This window comes from Psammomys obesus, unplaced genomic scaffold (genome assembly GCF_907164565.1).
Source record: "Psammomys obesus unplaced genomic scaffold, mPsaObe1.curated_primary_1811, whole genome shotgun sequence".
Lineage (NCBI taxonomy): Eukaryota > Metazoa > Chordata > Mammalia > Rodentia > Muridae > Psammomys > Psammomys obesus.
In genome coordinates this window covers 569315-591828 of record NW_026589732.1, presented here as the reverse complement: position 1 = coordinate 591828, position 22514 = coordinate 569315, and the positions used below count along the sequence as shown (strand labels likewise).

General features: G+C 38.5%; 1 protein-coding gene across 5 annotated transcripts in view; it reads left to right on the top strand.

Annotated features, from left to right (window-relative positions):
• Rnf38 (ring finger protein 38) overlaps window positions 1–22514 on the top strand; it is a 108327-nt gene that overhangs the window by 74632 nt on the left and 11181 nt on the right. For 3 of the 5 annotated variants that reach the window (XM_055605346.1, XM_055605345.1, XM_055605343.1), the window contains 7 exons: window positions 7677–7870; window positions 10593–10806; window positions 16536–16703; window positions 17779–17949; window positions 19228–19389; window positions 20153–20259; window positions 22327–22411. In XM_055605346.1, the coding sequence (XP_055461321.1) occupies window positions 7764–7870; window positions 10593–10806; window positions 16536–16703; window positions 17779–17949; window positions 19228–19389; window positions 20153–20259; window positions 22327–22411 (1014 nt within the window). In that variant the 5' untranslated portion in view covers window positions 7677–7763. Of the gene's footprint in view, window positions 1–246; window positions 397–7676; window positions 7871–10592; window positions 10807–16535; window positions 16704–17778; window positions 17950–19227; window positions 19390–20152; window positions 20260–22326; window positions 22412–22514 lie in introns of all 5 variants that reach the window. The other 2 variants (XM_055605344.1, XM_055605342.1) reach the window with 2 other exon arrangements.

Below are 22514 nucleotides of genomic sequence, written 5' to 3'. Positions count from 1 at the left end.
ACAAGAAGGATTAAATTCCGAGCTGTGATGTTTTTATCTGAAGCCTTTTTGTGTGGGAAAGCTCCATTGCTAGAGGAGTCTCTGCCTCCTGTATGTTTAGATATTTAAAGTTACATTTTTTTTCCTAGTCTTTCTGCTGACAGAATTATCAAATAATAGAAAACCCAAACTGTCCTTCACAGTCTTGATTCTCCATATGGTATGGCTAGCCATGAACTATCCTTTTCTTCTCCCTCTTTTTCCCAGATATCTCCCGGGGCCAATTCAGCACCTCTACCTGGCCATCCTAACAAGGTGATTTGTGAAAGGGTGAGACTTCAGAGCCTGTTTCCTCTTCTCCCAAGTGATCAGAACACTACCGGTCAAGAGGATGCTCACTTCAAAGCTTTCTTCCAGGTTCTTATATGTTTACCCTTTCCCTACACAGGCCTGACAGTCACAGATACATCCAGCTTGTTTGTAGGCAGACTTAACCACTTCTCAGTATCCTCTTATTTTCTGTTGTATGTATTTGGAAATACTCTTTTAGAGGGCTTCTTCAATATAGCCTTCAGCTCTTCTGAAAAATGTCCTCTTGAGCAACTATTCATTGTTTGACCACTTAATACTCTGTTTAAAAAATAATAATCTTTTTGCCCTAATCGTTTTAAGTCATTCAGTTCCTGTGGGAAAATAGAAGATAAAATATGTAAGATATATAGGAAAGGAAAAATGAAAGTATGTGTTTTTTAACCCATCACTATTTGCTTAGTACTATATTTTCTTTCTGTACCGCTTAGAACCTGTAGATAAAAATTTGATTTAAAAAAATTTAATACAAGATGAAAATGAGTACAGATACTAAAATTGTCACTGAATTTAACAAGATTTCTAGAATATCTCATACAAATCACTGGCTACTGAATTTTGATTCCAGATACCTAGAGAAGCATGCTTTAATAGTGAAGTCATTGTCACTGCTCCTCCAGAATAAACTACATCTACAGATTCACTTTTGAGTGGTAGGCATGTGGGCGAAGGCGTGTGTGTGCCTGTATAAAATCTGCCTCAAGTGCTGACATAGTTGATGACCAAGACTAACTGTTTTCCATAGAAGCCACTCAGTGTTTGTATTGAAGTGACAGGTTGTCACCTGGGACTGGTTAAAGAGAAATATTTAGGGTATATTAAGTTCGGCATGTGGATCACCTGCAGGTGATCCAGGGTTCATTAGTCTGGTATTCCTTTAAGAATTCGAGCTAGATTCTCTGCTATGTGTATATTGATTGCATCTGATTGCTTTAAATCTGAGAATAAACTAGGCATCTTGTTGTAGGTAAGGAAATAGGCTTTTAAAAAGATGAAGGTGCACAGTTCCATCTGATTATTTGTACAGCAAAGGACTGGTCTGATTTTAGTTGAGTTATGATTACTGTATCATACTACTTTTAGATATCTATATCATTTCTGTAAGTACATTTTATAAGTATTTAACACATAACTGTTTTGGGGGCATGGCTGTCTGTGAATTGAATGACATATTGACTACCATTTTGATTACAGCATTATCTGTACACCGAAGCTCAATATAATTAGTAGGTGACTGGTACTGAAGAAATTTAAAGCCAGTCTTGGTAGCAAGTGTCTTTAATCCCAGCACTCCTGAGGCTGAACAAGGCAGATTTCTGCAAGTTCAAGACCTAGCCAGGACAGTCAAGGCTACAGAGAGAGACCTTATTTCAAAAACCAAACAAAAAGGGAACAAAACAACAACAACAAAAAGGAACCAAACAAAAAAACAGAAGGAAAGAAACTGACTTAAAGCTGGACATGATGTAACAAGCCTTTAATCCCAGTTTGGGAGAGACAGGCAGATGTTTTGAGGTCTAGGCCAGCCTGGTCCACATAGTGAGTTTCAGGCTAGCCAGGGCTATCATGTTTCTGCCCCCCACTCCAAATCATCACGGAACCTAAGGCCACTAATACATATTTTACATTTTCTGTGTCCTCCATATTCTGTTGGAGGTTTCAGGAATCAATATTAACTTTAAACTTAGTAATTACAAATGCAGTAGATTAAAACCCATGTGTTTAAATAAAACAGTTAAAAGTTAGAGCCAGCTGTACTTGGTGGGTTTTTGTTTTGTTTTTAAGCTTTTGGCAACTGAACTGAGGGCTTTGCCCATGTTAGTTACATGTTATACCCCCTAAATAACTACTTATATTCTACACCCTCTAAGTATGTTTCTCACTCTAACTAGTCATATGGTACACTAATCCCTGTGGCTTATTGAAAAGAAGTATTACAGTTTTGTTTATACTGCTAATTTAGTTTTTGTTCTACCTTTAGAACAAGACAAGACCTTCTCTTTATTCTTTAGGGGAAGACCAGAGATTTTCTCTACTCAGATTTTCTGCCCTGGATGAGAAATTAGATCGCTCTTAGGAAGTCCTAAGAGATACAGATACACAGCTGATTCTCATGTGTAAATGAGTGTCATTTGTTAGTTCCAGCTGGACTTCTCCTCTTAAAAACCTGTCTTTCTGCAGACATTACTTGACATTGCTCGATGGTTAAGAGCACTTCCTGTTCTTACCATGAATTGTGGAGAGGGTCCCAATGCCACTTCAGACAGCTCACAAAACACTTGTAATTCCAGCTGTAAGGGATTGAAATACTGTTCTGGCTTCCTTGGGCTACCAACACACACTCACACAGACACATAGAATGAATAAAAATAAAGCCTGGTTAACACATGAGAAGGGATCCTCAGAAAGTCATTCCCTTACTTACTTTGTTCTCAGTTTTTGTCTTTGTCTTTCCCCAGATACCTTCTTTGTAACCTTTACTTTGCCTTCTTTCTTAAAAAATTTTTTTTGAAGATTTTATTTGTGTGTGTATGTACATGGGCACATACATAGGCCCTGGAGCTATGGCAGGGTTGTGAGCCACCTACATAGATAACTAATGGGAGCCAAGAGAAATTATGTACTGTTAAATGTCAAGCCATCTCTTCAGGGCTTGTTTTTTTTTTTTTTTTTTTTTTTTTTTGTTATTATTTGTTTTGTTTTGTTTCTTTCAGTATTTTGTTAAAATTTTCAGCCAAGGACTTGCTGTATTCAGGCTGGCCTTGAACTTGTGATCCTCCTGCCTCAGTTGGTATTACAGTCTCCGCTGCCCCGTTCAACCTTTTTGTTTTTTCTCTTTTCTCTCACACAACACCCTTTCTGTTTCCTAGGTGAAGTTCCCATTTTCTAAGAACTCAACTCCTCTGTAGATTTCTTCAAGCATTAAAATAATTATTTTTACTGTAAGCACGGAATTGGACATGTGGCTCATTATTAGGACAGTCATAGCAGAGAAACTATTACTGTTTATCCTTACTCTTGTTTCTACAGTTTTCACTACCTTAGGAACAAGGAGGCTAGGTTGGCAGGGACCCCTAAAGACCTACCTGTCTCTGCCTTCTTAGCACTGATACCTGCATTTATGTACTACCAGACTCCCTCTAAGTGACTCTGGGCCTCTGACCCAGCTCCTAATGTTTGCAAGGCAAACACTTTACTGGCAGAGCTGTTTTCCTAGCCCAACCTTCCTAACCATGTGACCCCTTAAGGCAGTACTCATGATGTGCTGACCCCCAACCATAACATTTTATGGCTACTTTGTAACTGTAATTTTGCTACTGTTAGGAATTATAATGTAAATATCTGATACGTGACCCTTGTGAAAGGCTTCTTCAACCCCCAGCCTGGACTCGGAGGTTGAGAGTCACTGCCTACCTGCCACCAGTGCTAGTGGACAAAAAGAAAAAGCTTGTCACTTACGACCATTGTTTACTCTGTTAACATTTCTGTACCTTGATCGTGCGTGCGTGTGTGTGTGTGTGTTGATGCACAGGCCAATCTTCATGTACTTTGTCTTTTGAGATAGGGTCTCACAGGCATGGAACCTACGTAGAGGGTTACAGGGTTACACTGGCTAGCCAGTGACCCCCAGGGACCCTCCAGTCTCTGTCTGATCCCAGTGCTGGGATTTTTATGTGGGTTTTGTGGATAGAGTTCAGGTCCTTAGGCTTGCATGGCAGATGCTTAAATTACCGAGCTATTTCCCCAGCCTGATTTCTCTCCTTTGTTTTGTACAACTTTCATTTTCATAAACAAACATAAATAAACCAACAAAACATGCTTCAGAATTTTTGTGCATTGTTGATTTTTTTGTTTACTATTTTATGATCTGGTTGAGAAATAGGGCTATATAATGAAATATTGTTTCATTCAAGAGTATCAGAACTGTATGTTAACATACAAACTGTCATGTCAAAGAGAATAATGCACCATGTGTAAATGAGGGATAGTTGTCTTTCAGTTAGCTTTACTAAGAGACACATTTTAAGTACATCTGAACATAACTTGACTTCAGCTTATAGAGCATTAACTGAGGTAACTCATAGCGGTCGTTTTGTAAGCTGTATTGTGATCTGAATATGAAATTTCTCACGTTCCCATGCTCATGTTTTCATCCATCTCAAAATGTAAAACAAAAACCAAGTTATGCTTTACTGTCAAATTACTTACATAAAGTGTGTTACTTTTCTGCATACCTTCACATTTATGTAAGATGCATAAAATTCATTGAATTTGATGTTTTGGGGTGGTATGTGTTCAGCTGACTGTTTTTTAAGTTGTAAAATGTTTTCTTAAAGATAAGACTTAACAAAGAAAGTCTGGGAGTTTCTAAGAGAATTGGAGCCTTAAATTATGCTGTGCTTGACCTAAGATGAAGTTCTGAATAAGACTTGAAGAAAGCTATGTTTCTTTTCCCTCCCTCCCTCCCTCCCTTCTTTCCTTCCTTCCTTCCTTTCTTTTTCTTTTTTTTCCTTCGGTTTTTCAAGACAGGGTTTTTCTGTGTAGCCTTGGCTGTCCTGGAATTGCTTTGTGGACCTGGCTGTCCTCAAACTCACAAAGATTCACCTGCCTCCCTGAGTGCTGGGATTAAATCCTTGTACCACCAAGCCTGGTCCTATGTTTCTTTTCTTGTTGCTGCAACAAAATAACTAAGTCAGGTAGAGAAACTGATTTTAGCTGACAATTTGAGGTTATGGGAAACTGATTTTAGCTTACAATTTGAAGTTAGGGTCCATTCTGGCTATGGGGATGTGAATCAGTGGGGTCTCAGCTGTGCTAGGTATTCAAGAAGCACAGTGGCTCAGCCTCCTTTCTTGGTTCATTCCAAGACCCCAGTCATCGTATTTAGAATGGATATTCTCTTCTCACTTAATCTTATCTAGAGACTTCACTTCTCAGACATGCTCATGGGCTTGATTCCATGGTGATTATCCTGTCACGTTGTCACTCAAGATGAACTTTTACATCTTATGATCCAATTCCTCCTTTGTGAATAAAATTGTCAGAAAGTACAATGGTTGCTAAAGTCACCAGGTAGAACCTGAAACCTGCTTCTTTTTTATGTTCATCGTAAAACTTCATATATACCCTCCGGCCTTCATTCCTCCATGGATTCCTAATCTGTACCAGTGTTCTATACAGTAGAGATAGTAACTGTGATTTAACAGCTTTACATTTAAATTGTCAACATCTGGTACATTGAAAAGTCAGCCCACTGTTACGGAAAAGAATTCTTCCCCCTAAAAATTCAAAACCAAATTTTCCTCAAAAAGACAGTCCCTTCTATCTTAATTCAGTGGTTATGGGTCTTGGAGTATGGTTCCAGCAGCAATTCTATATCAGAAGTAGCAATTCTTGCTGGGTAGGTGGGGAACACCTTGTTTGTTTGTTTGTTTTTTAAAGATTTATTTATTTATGTGTACAGTTTCCCTTCGTGTATACCTGCACCCCAGAAGAGGGCACCAGATCTCATTATAGATGGTTAGGAGCCACCATGTGGGTGCTGGGAATTGAACTCAGGACCTTTGGAAGAGCAGTTAGTGCTCTTAACCTCTGAGCCATGTCTCCAGCCCTAGAAAACACCTTTTTAATCCTGGCATCCAGGAGGTAGAAGCAGGTGGATCTCTGAGTTGAAGGACAGCCTGGACTACATAGACACTGTCTTCAAAAACAAACAAGCAAACAAACAAAATGTGATGGAGTACCACTTGAACTGGGCCTAGTTGGAGTCTGGGCTACTTGTCTGTAATTTGCAAGTTTTCTCAGAATATAAAAACTGGGCTTTCTTATAAAAGAAATTAAAAAGTATATTTAGTGCCATCAAAAGAATATAGGATAAGGTGCTGTTTTGGTGATACGTCTAAATAATTTTGAAGAATCACAAGTAACCTTTTAGCTTTTTGTTTGTTTGCTTGCTTGCTTGCTTGCTTGCTTTAATTTAAGAGACAGGCTCTCATGTAGCATATACATAAGCTGGCTTTGAACTCACTATGTAACCAAGAATGACCTCAGATTACCAATCTTCTGGCCCTCGTCTCTCAAGTGCTCTAAATACACTGTAGGCCCAGCCCCATTTATTAATTTGTTTTGTTCCTAAAATCAGTTGTTTTCTTTGCTTATTGCTTTAAAATTATGACATTAGGGGCTCTAGAAAGGTAGCTTACCAGTTGAAAGCACTTGCTGCTCTTGCATCGGACTGGGTTTAGGTTCTGTACCTCCCCTTAACGCCATACCTGCTAACAGTTTATAACTCTAGTTCCAGGGGATCTGATGTCCTCTTATGGTCTTCACAGGCATTGGATGCATCTTGTGTATAGACACTCAGGCATAATAACCATATGCATAAAATAAAAGTAATCTTTTTTTAATTTTAAAATTACAGTATATATCCCTGTATATTTTGCTAATGTTTTGATGTATTTGTGTTCACAAATATCAACTATTTTGTAAACCAACAAAGTATTCTAATGCCTAATAGTTAGAACTTGGGGATGTAGATTAGAAATAGGAACAGTCTTTTCAAAGAAACTTAGCTGGTCAGATTTTCAGCTAATTTGGAATTTTGGCAGTTTCGGTGAGACTTAATGGACAAATTGAATTGGCTGGGGAATCCTGGAATTAATAGAGGTTACATGATCATATAAATTTTATAGCTACAAACCTTATACTGTGACCTTAGAGCATTAGATGATAATCCCCAAGTGCTATGACATTCTAAAAAAAAGAATTGTTAATCTTAATCAGTTGTTTCTTGACACTCCCAAAGTGCTATGGCAGTCTAAAAAAACTTGTTGGTCTTAATCAGTTGACTCTGCTTCATAAAAATTTAATTTTACCCATGTGACTATCTCTGGAGAAATAACTGTATTAGCCCAAATAACAAGAATGGCAAGGGTATGTAATTTAGCATCTGAGTTTGGGGCCTATTCAGGAAAAGGGGAGGGCTTCTCCCTAACCAAACGACATCACCTCCTAAAGGATGAACTGATTGCTTATAGCGTAATGATATTTCTCAGGTGGGTTAGGATTTCTAGGCTGTTGTAAATCTGTTATCTGACATGGTAGTTTTTGAAATGGTTCGTTTTTTACATATATATTTACCGTGCAACCGTTTTCTTGTTATCTCTGCCCCTACATTTCTTAATATAGGATTTTTAATTTGGATTGATAGTATAATGTATATCCCTTATGTTTTTTTATGGAAAATATATTTTAAATACCTATTGCAAATACAGTAATGTGAAATCCTTATGGTTTTATTCAGCTGCTCATTTTTGTTGCATTGGCAGAGTGAAGATAGTCCAAGTCCTAAGAGACAGCGCCTCTCTCATTCAGTCTTTGATTATACATCAGCATCACCCGCTCCCTCACCACCAATGCGACCATGGGAGATGACATCAAATAGGCAGCCTCCTTCAGTTCGACCAAACCAGCATCACTTCTCAGGGGAACGATGCAACACACCTGCACGCAACAGAAGAAGGTTAGTTGATAACTGTTTGTTTCTTTCTTTCTTGCATTGGTGGATTTGTGAATAGTTTTTAATGACAGAAAGCATATTTTTATAGATATTTCATAAACATGTCAGTACATGTACATACATATATCCATGCATAAAATTATTAAAAGGTGTTCAGGTTTCTTTCTTGGGTTATAAAGAGTTCATTAAGCTCTTCAATAGTAAGTGAAGAAACTGAAGGAGACTAAAGTGATTTACCTAAGTGTCAGTCTAGGCCGTTATATATAAATTTAACTACCTTCTGCTTTATTTAGGACTGATTATGAATCTAGGCTACTAAGGGTTCATTATTTGTCCAGTATCCACAAAGTCCTGCACTCAGTACCCCTAATACACACCCCTTCTTATGGGATAGCCTACAATCCTGGTAACTAAAAAGTGTTCTATACCTCATAACTATCAGAATATATTAGAGCTTAGAGATGACATCTCTAAGCTTACATCTGCCCTTCCACAATCCTCATATCTTTAAGAGCTTTATTTCTTAGAAAACTGGTATAAAGTCAAGATGCAATTTAGTTCATCTTTTCAGTAGAGCTTGAATCTTGCCTTTCCTTCTCAGGGAATTTCTTCCTCAGCAACTTGTCCTTCAGTTGCCAGAGATTACTTTCTTATTCCAAGGAAATCAGTATCTCTTTGGGACCTAATAAACAGTAGTCAGGAATTAAGTTAGGAAACTGCTAGGAAACAGTTCAGGAAACTGACCCATTTAGGAAACTAAATGCTTTTGTGCCTCTACACAAAGAACTCATGTATTGAAGCGTTAACCTTTGTGATTGTTGGAAATAGACTTCTAAGGAAGTTGTTGAAGTTCGGTAAGTTTGCAAGGGTGGGGCCCTCGTCTGATAGGGATCAGAGAGCTCACTCTGCTGTGCCAGACGTGATGCAAGCCAGGAACAGAGCTCCCATCAGAACTCCAGGTCATCTGGCATGGTGGCACATGCCTGTAATCCCAGCACTCTGGGAGTTAGAGGCCAGCCAAGACTACACAGAGAAACCCTATCTTGAAAACAAAAAAAAAAGAAGAAGAAGAAGAAGGGGAAACACCTCCAGGTCAGATAGTTACACCTTGGTCAGAGACTGGTAACCCTAGAACTTGGAGAGAATAAGCACATATTGAAGACATTTCTCAGGTTTACAGCATTCTTAGAAGAATAAATAGATACAGTCTTAACAACTACCATTGATATCACAAACCAGCCAAAATAAATCTATGTCAGAGTGTCTCAACAGACATTTAACACTTTTTAAATACCCAGTACTATATTAGGCAATTATATGGAAATATTTGAGTAATTTATGGCTACTAGGCAAATTATTTCTATAAAAGTTATAGCTTAAATACCTAGCTGTATATAGTCTTTTTCCAATTTATGGTGAACTGTTTGCTGTGCATTCAGAACATGTGAAACAAATATACAATCAGAAGGGTAACATGTATTAACTCCTAGATTAAAACTGGCTTCTGATAAGCTGCCTCTTAATACAGGCACGGGTGCACAGATGGACACACACCACAAGCATGTGCACCCATGCCATGTCTTCTTCCTTCCAGGGGAGTAAACTTGTACTTTATAGATCCCTGTTTGGGATTTTGTTTTCATTTAAATGTATTCTTTGATTTTATTAAGCATCTGTGTTTAATGTTGATGGAAAATTTATTTTTAAATTTTATGTACGTTAGTGTTTTGCCAATATGTATGTCTGTGTGAGGGTGTTGGGTCCCCTACAACTGGAGTTGCAGTTGTGAGTCACCACATTGGTGCTGGAATTGAACCTAGCCCTCTGGAAGAATGGTCAGTGCTTTTAACTGCTGAACCATCTCTCCAGCCCAGCATTTATTTTTTACTGTGGTGTAATCTTGCATTAAAGTAGGGCATTTATCTGCCTACTATTGGTTAGTAGTTGTGTCCAGGATATTATTACTATAAAGAGTACTATTAGGAACTTTTGAACACATACCTCATTTAAATGTACTGATGGTGCATTAGAAATAAGCCAAAACTATAAATGGATGGCAGTGTATGTTTACAGATGAGATAGTAACTAGCTTTTGTTTATAAATCTGCAAAAAGAATCATTCTCTTCTCTCATGGAAATACAAAAGAGGAGCAGGCAATACAAAATACTTAGCAACCATAAAACAGTAATATGAATTGCAACCCAGCAAATAAATACCCATGATTCTATCCCAATAATAAACAGCTAAGTCCTGGCAAGGTAGCTCAGAGCGTAAGAGTGCTTGTTGCCAAGTCAGACAACATGAATTTGATCCCTAGGATTCACATAGTAAGAGGAAAGAATGATGTTCTGCAGGTTTTCCTCTTACACAGAAGTACGCCATGGCATGTGTGCACACCCCTCCCCCCAAAAAATGTTAAAGAGGGAGTAGTAACTTCCTTATGAAACAATTCCCTTAATAAATGTGGAAATGTGAGTAATAGAAAAATCTCTATCAGAGCAACACAGTAGCAGTCCTTGCAGATCCATGCTTGTTAAAAATCACTGGTGAGTCTTATGTTTAAATTAGTTGGTTTTAAAAATTGATTTGGAACCATTCAGTTCTTTATTACTTCAGCTTACCTTAGCATATATTATTTACAAGAAACATAATAAAGAATCCTGATGGATCATGCTAGTAAGCATTACAGTAATGACCTTCTTTTTGGCATTTACCCTATTATAGTCCTCCTGTTAGGCGTCAGCGAGGAAGAAGGGATCGTCTGTCTCGACATAATTCCATTAGTCAAGATGAAAACTATCACCATCTCCCTTATGCACAGCAGCAAGCAATAGAGGAACCTCGAGCCTTCCACCCTCCGAATGTATCTCCCCGTCTGTTACATCCAGCTGCTCATCCATCCCAGCAGAATGCAGTCGTGGTGGACATGCATGATCAGGTACAGTAGCAAAATGTCTTGGGAATAAAAATGGTAAAAGTTAGTGGCTGTTTATTAGGATTCATTGATTTTGTTGTTATACATTTCTGTAATTCCTGAAATGTAGCTATTTAAATTCTCCATTCCATTTAATAATGGAAATTTAACCAAGCATTATGGCACACACCGTGGATTCTAGCAAATCTCCAAGGCCAAAGGAGGGCTACAGTAAGACCTTATTCCAATGAATAAATGAATGAATGAATGAATGAATGAATGAATGAATGAATGAATGAATGAAAGAAAGAAAATTAACAATTTTAAATTTAAATTCTACAGAGGATAAAAACTCAAAGGGAAAAAAATTAAAATAACATGAAAGAAGAATCAGTTTTAACAAGTGCTTCAAAGGATTGTATACAGAAAATTATAAAACATTGTTGAGGAAATTGAAAGAAAACCTGTGTAAAAGATGAGTTGGTTTGAAAGGTCCAGTTGTGTAAAACCTATCAGTTCTCAAAATGTAGACTAGAGGAATTAGTGGAGTTCCAAATAAGATTACAGTAGATTTTTAGTATAACTTAAAAAGTTGATCATGATTTTTGACTTTTTTTTCCCCCCCTGAAACAGGGTTTTTCTATATAGCCCTGGCTGTTCTAGACTTTCTTTATAGACCAGGCTGGCCCTGAACTCACAGAGATCTGCTTGCCTCTGCTTCCCTGAGTCCTGGGATTGTAGGCATGCGCCACTGTGCTGGCTCTGATAATTTTTTAAAAAATCTATAATTCATAGAAAAAAGCAAGCTGTTGTTGTTTTGGTCAAGTTTTATCCTTCTTTAGCTCTATATGCCTGTTTATCATCTACAGCTACTATATTTAGACTACAGACCTAAAGTACTGATTTCTGCTTTGCCTTTTAAGGAAAAAACAAACAAACAACACAGCTATACCTCTTAGCATAAAGACTCAAGCAAATATCTTTCTCATACGATTTTTTTTAAGTGTATGAGTGTTTTGTATGTCTGCATACTTTGTATACTTTGTGTATGTCTCATGCCCATGGAGGCCAGAAAAGGTGTCATATCCCATGGAACTAAAGTTACAGATGGCTGTAAACCACCATGTGGGTCCTGTGCAGTAGTTCGTAACCACTGAGTCATCTCCCCATCTCCTGAAAGTAATTTTTAATTGGATGAATGGAAACAGCAACACTTAGACATTCATTTTAAAAATGCCACTTCAGAGCTGCTAAGATGAATCAGCAGGTTTAAAAAAAAAAAAACTTCTGCTGCCATGCCTAGAACTGAGCTCAGTCCTTAGGACCTACATCGTGGAATCAGCTCCCACAGGCTGTCTTTTTATCAACACACACAAACACATTAGCTGGTTTGTTTCTTTGTGGTTTTTGAAGACAGGGTTTCCCTGTGTAGCGTTGGCTGCCCTGGACTTGCTTTGTAGACCAGGCTGGCCTCAAACTCACAAAGATGTGCTTGCCTCTGCCTTCCTGAATTCTGGGAAAGCTGTTTATTTTAAAATGCCAATTCACAGATTGTACAGTAGACTTAATTATTTAGACCCAGCAATATAGGTTAATAGGCTTTCTAGGTAGTTCAAGTCTTTACTTCACTTAGCTACTGTTGCATAATCTTGAAGAAAAAAAGCATAAGCAGACATAGCAATTCAGCTTTTTCCCCCAGGACTGGGGCGTAAACTCCATGTCTTGAATTAAAAAACCAAGGGTTTTTTTTGCATCTATACCAGGCATCTTACTACTGAGCTCATATCCTAAGCAGCATTTTCAGTTTTACTTCCAATTTTTAGGACTTAATAAAGGCATCTATGCCATGGTCAGTGATCTAATGAAACAGATTATAAAGCCTAGAAATAAGGCGGCACATCTGTGGATACTTTGATTTGATATATGGTGATAGTTGAATTGTAAGATGGCAGGGACTTTAGTAAATGATGTTAAAACGGTTAGGTATCCAGAAAGGTAGCTTATGAGTAGCTTCATTTCCTTCAGGAGAAAGGGCTTTCTTGAATAAGAACAGAAAAAAGTAAACAAAATTACTGGTACATTGAATATAATTAAAAATTCTCAGTTTCGGTGTTTGTTGTTAGACATAAATATATATTGGTTATTTAATTTTTTTTGGCCGATTACCAAAATAATTCAAAAAAGAGGAAGGAAGGTTTTTAGCACTGGTGCAGTAATAACACAGAATTTATTTGTAAGAGTTTGAACTTTAGCTTCTACTTTATATCATATGCAGAAGTTAGTTCCAGTAGGGATGGGAATGTGCCTCAGTTGATTAGTGTTGCCTTGCATACACAAGGCCATAGGTGTGTTCTTCCATTGTCAACTAAGATACAGTGGTGCAACTGTAATTCCATTACCCAGGAAGTGGAACCTAGTGTATACGGAAGTAGCAACCCTTGACAAAGCCCAGGGAGGCAGAAGCAGGCGGATCTTTGTGATTTCAAGACCAGCTGAGTCTAGGACAGCCAAGGCTGCATAGAGAAACCCTGTCTCAAAAAATAAAAAAACAAGTTGCAGTGTCTTTCAAGATGGCTTAGTAGGTGAGGCCCATGATGCCAAGCTTGACCACCTGAGTTCAGTCCCCAGAACCCACATGGTGCAAGAAGAGCACCAGTTCCTCCAAGTTGTTGTCCTCTTGATTTCTGAGTGCACCTAAGCATGTGTGCTTCCAAATATAGATACACATGATAGTAATAATGGGGAAAAGGAGATGGCTCGGTAGATATTGGTCCTGCCCCATAATTTTGAGGAATGGAATTAAGATGAACATAAAACTCAGTTGAGCCGAGTGGACTGCCTTTAATCCCAGAGGTGGAGATAGCAGATGGCTGGGGCAAGCTGCCCAGCTAGACCAAGCTGAATCAGAGAGCTCCAGGTCAGCAAACATGGTTTTGACAACAGTGGAGGCTTCATGAAAAAGAAAGTGTTAAATGGTTAATAACCTATGCCAAAAAAAAAAAAAAAAAGTTTAACATCTATAGTTAGAGAAATGCAAATTTAAATCAGATGTGCTGTACCATTTCTCACTCTGATATGCAAAGCATGTTAGTGATCCACATCTTTGAGAAGAGATGCTAGGTAGGAAACGGGTCATTTTATGTCACTGTTGGCATTTGGCTTACTTACTATAGCCTTTTCAGGTGATTAGATGATATAGCTTTACATTTTTTAATATGAGTCTGGAGACATGACAGAGGAGTTAAGAGTCCTTTCTGCCCTTATAGAGGAATAGAGTTAGGTTCTTCTTAAGCACCTGCTTTGGAAGGCTCAGAACCCACAGTTTCACAGTTTGATAACCTCTGGCCTTTACAGGCACCTGTGTAATAAACTCACACAGGCACATGCTTACACACATGCATTCAAATGATAAATAAGTCTCTCTCTTTAAAATCTGAAATGGATCCCCATCTCCTTACCTTATGCTTTGAGATAAGTAATACTAATACTAATAAAACAGCATGGTGATTTTTGTTTTGTTATAGATGTGTTTATAGTTGCAAAAGAGTAATGACAGGTTGAGTACCTATATCCTAATTAGCAAACAAGTATTCTTGAAATATCTGGTTAGCCTCAGAGAAATGAGGGAAAGGCATAGCTACAGTATTACATGGAAAAAGAAGGTTAGGCATTACTTACATATTTATGAAGGGGCTGGGAATGGAACCCAGAGCTTTGAGCAAGTACACTGACACTAAGCTTTGTATCCCTAACCCAGATTTAATTTTTAATACCTCTTTCATTCCTTCACCTGTTGAAACTAGATAAAAATATTTTTATTTTGGATATGAACAAAACACATGCTCTGTGTGGGAGAGGGCTCAGCAAGTGAGAGCACTGGCTGTTATTGGAGAGGACTCAGGTTCAATTCCCAGTGTCCAAGTGACAGCTAGCAACCACCTGTAGTTAGTTCCATGGGATCCATTGCCCTTTTCTGGCTTGAGTGGGCACTGCATTTAAATGGTCCACAGACCATGCAGGCAAAAACACCTGTATACCTAAAAAGTCAGAATAATTATTTTTAAAAATTCACAAGCTTTAATATTTATAAAAGATTGTTTTTAGGAGGCAGGCTGAAAGAGTTAACATTCTAAATAGTTTTTTTCTTATTGATTCATTGTGAATTTCACATCATGTACTCCATTTCCACGCATTTACCAGTCCCTCCATATCTGCCCTCTGCTCTTGTAACCTAACCTCCCCCCTACAGAAAACAAAAACCAAACAAACAAACAAAAAAGGAAATTTTGCAATGATTTGGTTAAAGGCCTCTGGCTTCTGCCACACTTTCAATAATGGATAATAATGGATCCTTACTGGGACTCCTCAGATTTTCCGTTGTGCCCTGTGTCAGGACGATCCTTCACTTTTGGTTCTACAGAACTGGCCCCTTTCAGAAGTTCATAGATAGGCTAGATGTTGGGGTAAGCTAACTCAAAGCCCTGGATCTGGGCCTGGGTGGTAGCTGAGTTGGTATGCCTGCCAGCTCTCCTGAAGTAGAACTACAAGGGCAAGCTCTCCCACATTGCCCTTGTGAGAGCTGGACAGGCTCTAGCACTCATGCCATCAAGACCAGCCTGCTGTGCTGCCCAGATGAGGTGCTGGGTCCGTTCTTCTCAGCCCTTGGATATCAAAATGATAGGTGGCAGCTCAGACCAGGGAAGTCTGCATGGCCTTTGTGGTAACATGGGCCATAGACATCACCACAAACCCCTGTGCTGCAGGGCCACAGACCTAGATGTGGCCCTTGGTGGCAGCACGGGCAGGGACATCACCATGGCCTTAAGTGGCTGTATAGGCTACTCACATTAGTCTGTTCCTCACGAGCTTGGCTTCTCTTCCTCTCCCATCTCTTTCTCCACCACTTATATCCTCACTTTGGTTCACGGTGTTGTCGCAGTGCTTATGCAGTGCCCCCGCCCATAAGTTGTTTTTTAGATTTATTTATTTTATACATGAGCGTTTTGCCTGTATATATTCATGTGTACCACATGCATGCCTACTGCCTGCAGAGGTCAGAAAGAGTATGTTTGGATCCCTTGGAACTGGAGTTATGAATGGTTGTAAGCCACCATGTAGGTGCTAGAAACTGAACTCAAGTCCGCTGCAAGAACAGCAGATACTCTTAACTGTTTAGCCATCTCCAGCCCCTCTTTTTCAGTCTTTTAGTTCTAGATCTGTGAGGATAATGTATAATCTTCATAGAGTTATCTTTCCTATATAAAGACAAGTATTCCAGTTGAAACTAATAGAGGAATCAAGGAATAGTGTCACAGACCTCTAATTCTAGCACTTGGGAGGTGAAACCAAGGGGATCAGGAATTCATGGCCAACTTTGGCTACATAGTGAGTTAGAGGCTTACTGAACTAGTTAAGACTTGCTCAAAAAAGAAAAAAAAAATGGAGGGAAGTACATTATGAAAATCTGTATAGCAGATTTGCTTGGGCAGGGTCTCATTTAGCCCAAACTGTCTTTTCATACACTGTAAGTTAAAACAACAACAACAAAGACCTTGAATTTCTGATCCTCTTGGCAACACCTCCCAGAGCCAACATTACATGATTGAGCCACTGTGCCTAGTTTATGTGGTGCTGGGGTCAAACCTAGGACCTCATGTATGTAAACAAGTACCCTACCAACTGAGCTACCTCCCCAAGCCATCAAATGTTAATTTTTAAAATAGTTAACATTTTTTACTTTTCTTCCCTAAAAGCTCCATCAAGGAACAGTTCCTGTCTCCTACACGGTCACCACGGTGGCACCCCATGGGATTCCACTATGCACAGGCCAGCACATCCCTGCTTGTAGTACACAGCAGGTCCCAGGATGCTCTGTGGTTTTTAGTGGACAACACCTCCCTGTCTGTAGTGTGCCTCCTCCAGTAAGTCTGTGTCTTTATTCTCATTTGATCTTAACTACTTAAAATAGCGTGCCATACCTAGTTGTTTATGACATAAAGTTCAGCAGTCCCCACTTAGGATAGCTAACAAAGTTTTAAGAACCATCTTTGTAGCTTCATTTCCAAGTAAAAAGATTAATTTTACTATAATAAAAATTTCAGGATTAATTACAGTGACCATTAAAGTTAGCTTTAAAGTATGATGCATTTTATTTACAGAGGTTAAAATATGTACATTTAAGTCCTAAACCATATCTTTTCCTATAAAAAATTTATAATTAAACCTTAATAAAGTTTGCTTTAGGCTCAGTAATGTAATATTTAGCATCTAGCCATCTTAGCCCTTTCTGTGGCCTCACTGGGGACTCTGAGTGCCAGCCTCATTTTTCATGATGAGAAACTTGTTAATAAAAATGCAATCATCCCCAATATCTATAAACTTGATCAGAAAGGTGAAAGTATTTTCTTAGGCCATAGAGACCTTGAGATTCAGACTTATTTTTCCCTCTAAAGCTTACATTTTATCTTGTAATATCCTGACTCATGGTTCAGCTTTCTTACTTAACAATGAAGGTGGCTGAAATCCAGAGGGTCTCAGTAACTTATCTTTAGAGGAAAGCACTTGGAAAAACCTGAATATAAGTTTAACTCCCCTGGTCCACTTACGAGGTTAAGGTAAACATACATGTATCAATGCCACTTTAACAATTAAATGACCCCAGCTGGTTTCTCAGGAATAGAGTGAAGCATTGTGTTGTATTTACCGACTGGCATAGTGAGACGACTGTAAGGAAAAGGTTCTTTTCCTTCATAGTGTACTCTCTTTCCTTAATTTCACTTGTTTTAAATATATTTTGGCTGATTTGGAAAAATGACAAAGTACAGACTAAACTGTTTGCCAATTCTTATAGGTACAGAAATATTCTAGTACTTAATATTTATTATAAGTTAGACATTTTTGTGTGAGTTAGGGGAGGTGTGGCAATTTGATTCATATCTTATTGAAGAAAATTGTATAATCTGACATTTTTAACTTAAAAGGATTTTTTTCTTACAGATGCTTCAGGCATGTTCAGTTCAGCACTTACCAGTACCATATGCTGCATTCCCACCCCTTATTTCTAGTGATCCATTTCTTCTACATCCTCCTCATCTGTCTCCCCATCATCCTCCCCATTTGCCACCACCAGGCCAGTTTGTTCCTTTCCAAACACAGCAATCACGATCGGTAGGTATTTCTCTTCGTGTTTCCAGTTTTTCCAGAATGTTAAGATTAGACTAATTAGTTCAGTAAATGTAAGTCATTTTTTGCCACTTAAGCACTACAACGTTGGTATTCTTACAGCTCTTAAAAGAAATGAAGGAACTACTTACTCATAAATTTGTTTAAACATACTTTAGAGTTAGCTTATTTACATTTTTTTTTCCTGGTTTTTTTTTAGTACTACTTACCTTAAATGAATTTCTGTTGTTTCTGTATATCTGCAGTCTTCCAGGCAGTTAAAAGCAAAGAAAAATTCTTAACTAGGTTTTATGTACACATTATGTATGTATTTCTGCTTTATGCATTCTAATTATTTTAAGTCTATAACTGTGTGTTTGTTCATTCTGGGGTTGGGGTTGGGGATGGGGCACCAGGATCCTGGAAGCCAGAGCACAGTTTTGTGGAGATGGTTTTCTTCCACCTTCACTGTACATTCAAGAACTTGAGCTCAGGTTGCCAGAATTGCTCAGCAAGCCACATCTGAGCCACCTCACTGGCCTCTCGTCTATTTCTAAATTGAGAAATGGAAACCTTATAATTGTCAGCACTGAGAGAGTGTGGAGAAAGAATACACACCATGTATTACCACGTGTACAAGATGCCTGTGACACAATTTAAGAAAGCATACCACATGATAAGAAGTACAATGGGCTTTATAATCATTGTTCACTCAGTGCTCACAATACATTGAGTTTTAGTCTCCCTGTGTGTCCTAGGCTGTCTTCAAACAGTTCTCCTGCCTTCACCCCAAGGAATATGCTAACATGCCCAACAGTAAAAGTAAACCAGAAATGTCCGTTTTGTAAGTGAAGAATCCTGATACAGAATTTATCTGAAAGTCACATACTGATTGATGCCAAAGCTTATGATTTTTGTACCAGGGTGCAACTTGCACTGTACCATACCTCATTTTTCCTGCTTTGACATACATATGCTAGTTTATTACGGGAGGGTCAGGGCCTGAAAGTTCTGTTGATTAGGGTATTATGACAATTAAAACTAACTTTCTAATTCACTTACTATAACTTTTCCTCTCCCATTTTAAGAGTTTGAGTATTAAAAGACATACTATTCGGAAATGCTTAATGTGTAATTAAGACCAATTAATTAAAGGTAGGAAATCGTTTGTCTTATTTTAGTTTGTTGTATCAACCATGGCTTTAAAAATACTATTTATTGTTTTTATTATTGAAAAAAATTTTAAGCATTGCCAATATAGTGATTTCTTTTTTCCCTCCACAGCCTTTGCAGAGGATAGAAAATGAAGTGGAGCTCTTAGGAGAACATCTCCAAGTAGGCAGTTTTACTTATCCCTCTTCAGCTCATCCTCCAACATTACCTCCGTCAGCTCCTTTGCAGTTCCTGACACATGACCCCTTGCATCAGGAGGTGTCCTTTGGAGTAGTAAGTCTACATGCATTGCTATATTATTCATTTATTTATTTGACAACTTATTCTGAGTTGTTATCACTGTGACTCTGAAAATGTTTGGAATTCATATGTTCTTAAAATCACTTGCGTGTGTGTTTTATCCTGGTTGTTGTATCAATGTTAACATAAAAGAACTAGTTAATGACAAGAACTGTAAGTTTTTAAAAAAAAAAAAAAACAAGTGGCAGCTGGACATGGTGGCACAAGCCTGTCATCCCAGCACTCAGAAGGAAAAGCAGGAGTATTACTGCAAGTTTAAGGCCAGGTTCGTCTACAGAGCAAGTTCCTGGCCAGTCTGGGCTAGATACCAAGACCATAACTTAAACAAGTTGGGAAGCCGGAAGTGGTGGGGCACGCCTTTAATTTCAGCACTCAGGAAGCAGAGGCGGGCAGGTCTACATAGCGAGGGTCATCCAGTACAGCTAGGGCTATGCAGAGAGACCTTGTTTCAAAAAACCACGAATAAAACAAACAAAAAAACCAAGCTGGAGCCAGCAAGGTAGCTAGCTCAGAGGGTAAGGGTTCTTGCCATGTAAGCCTTTGAGTTCCATCCTGGAACTCACATGGTGGTAGGAGGAAGGAACCAACTGCATAGACTTATCTGACCCTTCACTTTTATGCCGTGACATGTTCTCTTAACATCATGCACACACAATTTTTTTTTATAGTTTTAAATAGATTATTTGACATTGCTTGTAAACATAGAATGATCATTTTCAACCTTTCCCTTTTACAGCCTTATCCTCCATTTATGCCTCGGAGACTCACAGGACGTAGTAGATACCGGTCCCAGCAGCCAATACCACCTCCTCCTTATCATCCCAGCTTACTACCATATGTGTTGTAAGTACCTTCTTTTACTGAATTCTCTTGAGAGTATTTGTTTTATGAATGCCTTCCTTGTGGTCTTAGTATGTGTTAAGAGACTGTTTTTGCTTGATGTTAAGTGGTTATGGGACTAGAGAGCCATTACTTAAGAAATGAGGAAGGTAGAAACACGAATTATCTAACAGATTAAAAGATGGAAAATTTTAAAGTATTTGCCACTTACACAGTTAAATCAAATTTTTTGTTTTGTTCTGTTTTAGGTTTTATTTTGTGTGTTAGTCTTCCCCTGCCAATGTTTATCTGTGCCATGTGCATGCAGTGCCTGTAGACCAGAAGAAGGCATTGGATTCCTGGAACTAGAATTACGGGTGGTTGTGAGCCACTATATGGATAGTGGGAACTGAACCTAGGTCATCTGTAAGAACAGCAAGTGCTCTTAACTGTTGAGCCATCTTGTTAGCACCTAGAGTTACAAAACAACCCCTTTTCACATGTATTTATCATGCATGGGGTCAGGGAGCACGTGCAAGCCACAGCAGGTATGTGAAGGTCAGAGGACACCTTGAAGAGGCCTATTCTCTCTACCTGTGAATTTCAGGGATCATCAGGCTTGCTGGGAACAACAGTACTGAGTCATCTTTTAGGCCTTCATGTAGCTTTTGATTATCCAGCTTTTGATGGTGTTTTCCTTGGAAAAAACAAGAAGTCATTTCTACATCTTAAAACTTGTCTGTTAGGATTAAGTTTGTCTGTAATGAACATCATGGCTTAAATATGGTAGTTTTTTGTTTCTTACATAATGAAGTATGTAAGTAGGCCAACTCCAGGATGGTTTGTTAACCTTCTGTCTGTGGAGATGGATTCTTCTGTCCTCCAATCTTAGGGTGTGCTCATGATCCTGAAGCTCCAGCCATCATGTCAGTAGCTGGGTGTGCTGGTGTACTGTAATCCCAGGAGTCATGAAGCTGGAAAACTGAATTCAAAGCCAGCTTGCTTCACAGTAAAAGTACCAGGGCCAGGCTGGGTTACACAGCAAGACACTATCTCAAAGAAAGGAAGGGTTGAGAAAAAATAGGTTTCTCTTCCTACCTACTTCTCTTGATGTTTCCCAAAATGAAACATCTTACTATTGTTGATACTTCATTGACTGGGACTCAAGTCACATGCTTATAATGACCTTTTAAGACAAGTATGAGCTGTAATCTTTAAACTACAAGTTACTGTTCTGATTATTTTAGCTCCTTTTCCTCCCTCCCATCTCCCACCTCTCTCCTGTCTTAAAATAGAGTAATATAACTCCCAATTTAGAGCTTAAAAATGTTTCTGTTTAATCTTGTGCATTTTCATGTAAATTTTAAAATTTACATTTATTTTGTACTAAAAGATAAAAGAAGCTTAATTAGTTCTGTGTTAAATCCATAGATCAATATGGAGAATTAGTACTAACAAGTCATCTTTCTAGTCTGCTTTATATTACTGTTTATCTTAACAGTCTTTGGTTGGTTGGTTTTGGTTTTTGGAGACAGGATTTCTCTGTAACAGGCCCTGGCTGTCCTGGACTAGCCTTGAAGACTAGGCTGGCCTTGAGCTCACATCTGCCTACCTCTGCCTCCTGGGTGCTGGCATGTAAGGCATGCACCACCATGCCCCCTGCCTAGCAGTGTTTATTATATATGTCTTACATAATTTTCACTAAGTCTGTGCCTACATTTTTCTCATTACATTTCATTTATTAGTGTGAGTGTGCACACAGGCCTGTGTGCATGTGCACACCATGGCCCACTTGTGGTAGTCGGGTTCTCTCCTTCCATCATGCGGGTTCTGGGGATCAAGTTCAGATTATCAGGCTCGACAGAGCTCCTTTACCTGTTGAAGCAGTCTCTGGTTTTCACATTTGGCTTGTTATGCTGTTGAGAATGGTATGTTTTCACTGTCAACTTTAGTCTGTTCCTAGTAAAGTCAGTGCCTTTAATGAGTTACTAATTACCACTGACCTTCTTGGTCTGTGTGATTTGTCCTTCTGCTGCATATTTGGGTTAATGTACCTACATATTAATGCTTCCTTGGTGGTTTTCTTTGTAGATCAATGCTTCCAGTACCACCTACAGTGGGCCCAACTTTCAGCTTTGAATTGGATGTGGAAGATGGAGAAGTTGAAAATTATGAGGTTTGTAGATGAATTGTGAATTAATTTAAGGAGTATTGTGGAAGTTGTCGTTTACTTTCACATAAATGTTTATTGGGTTAACTTTGCATTTTAAAATACAAAT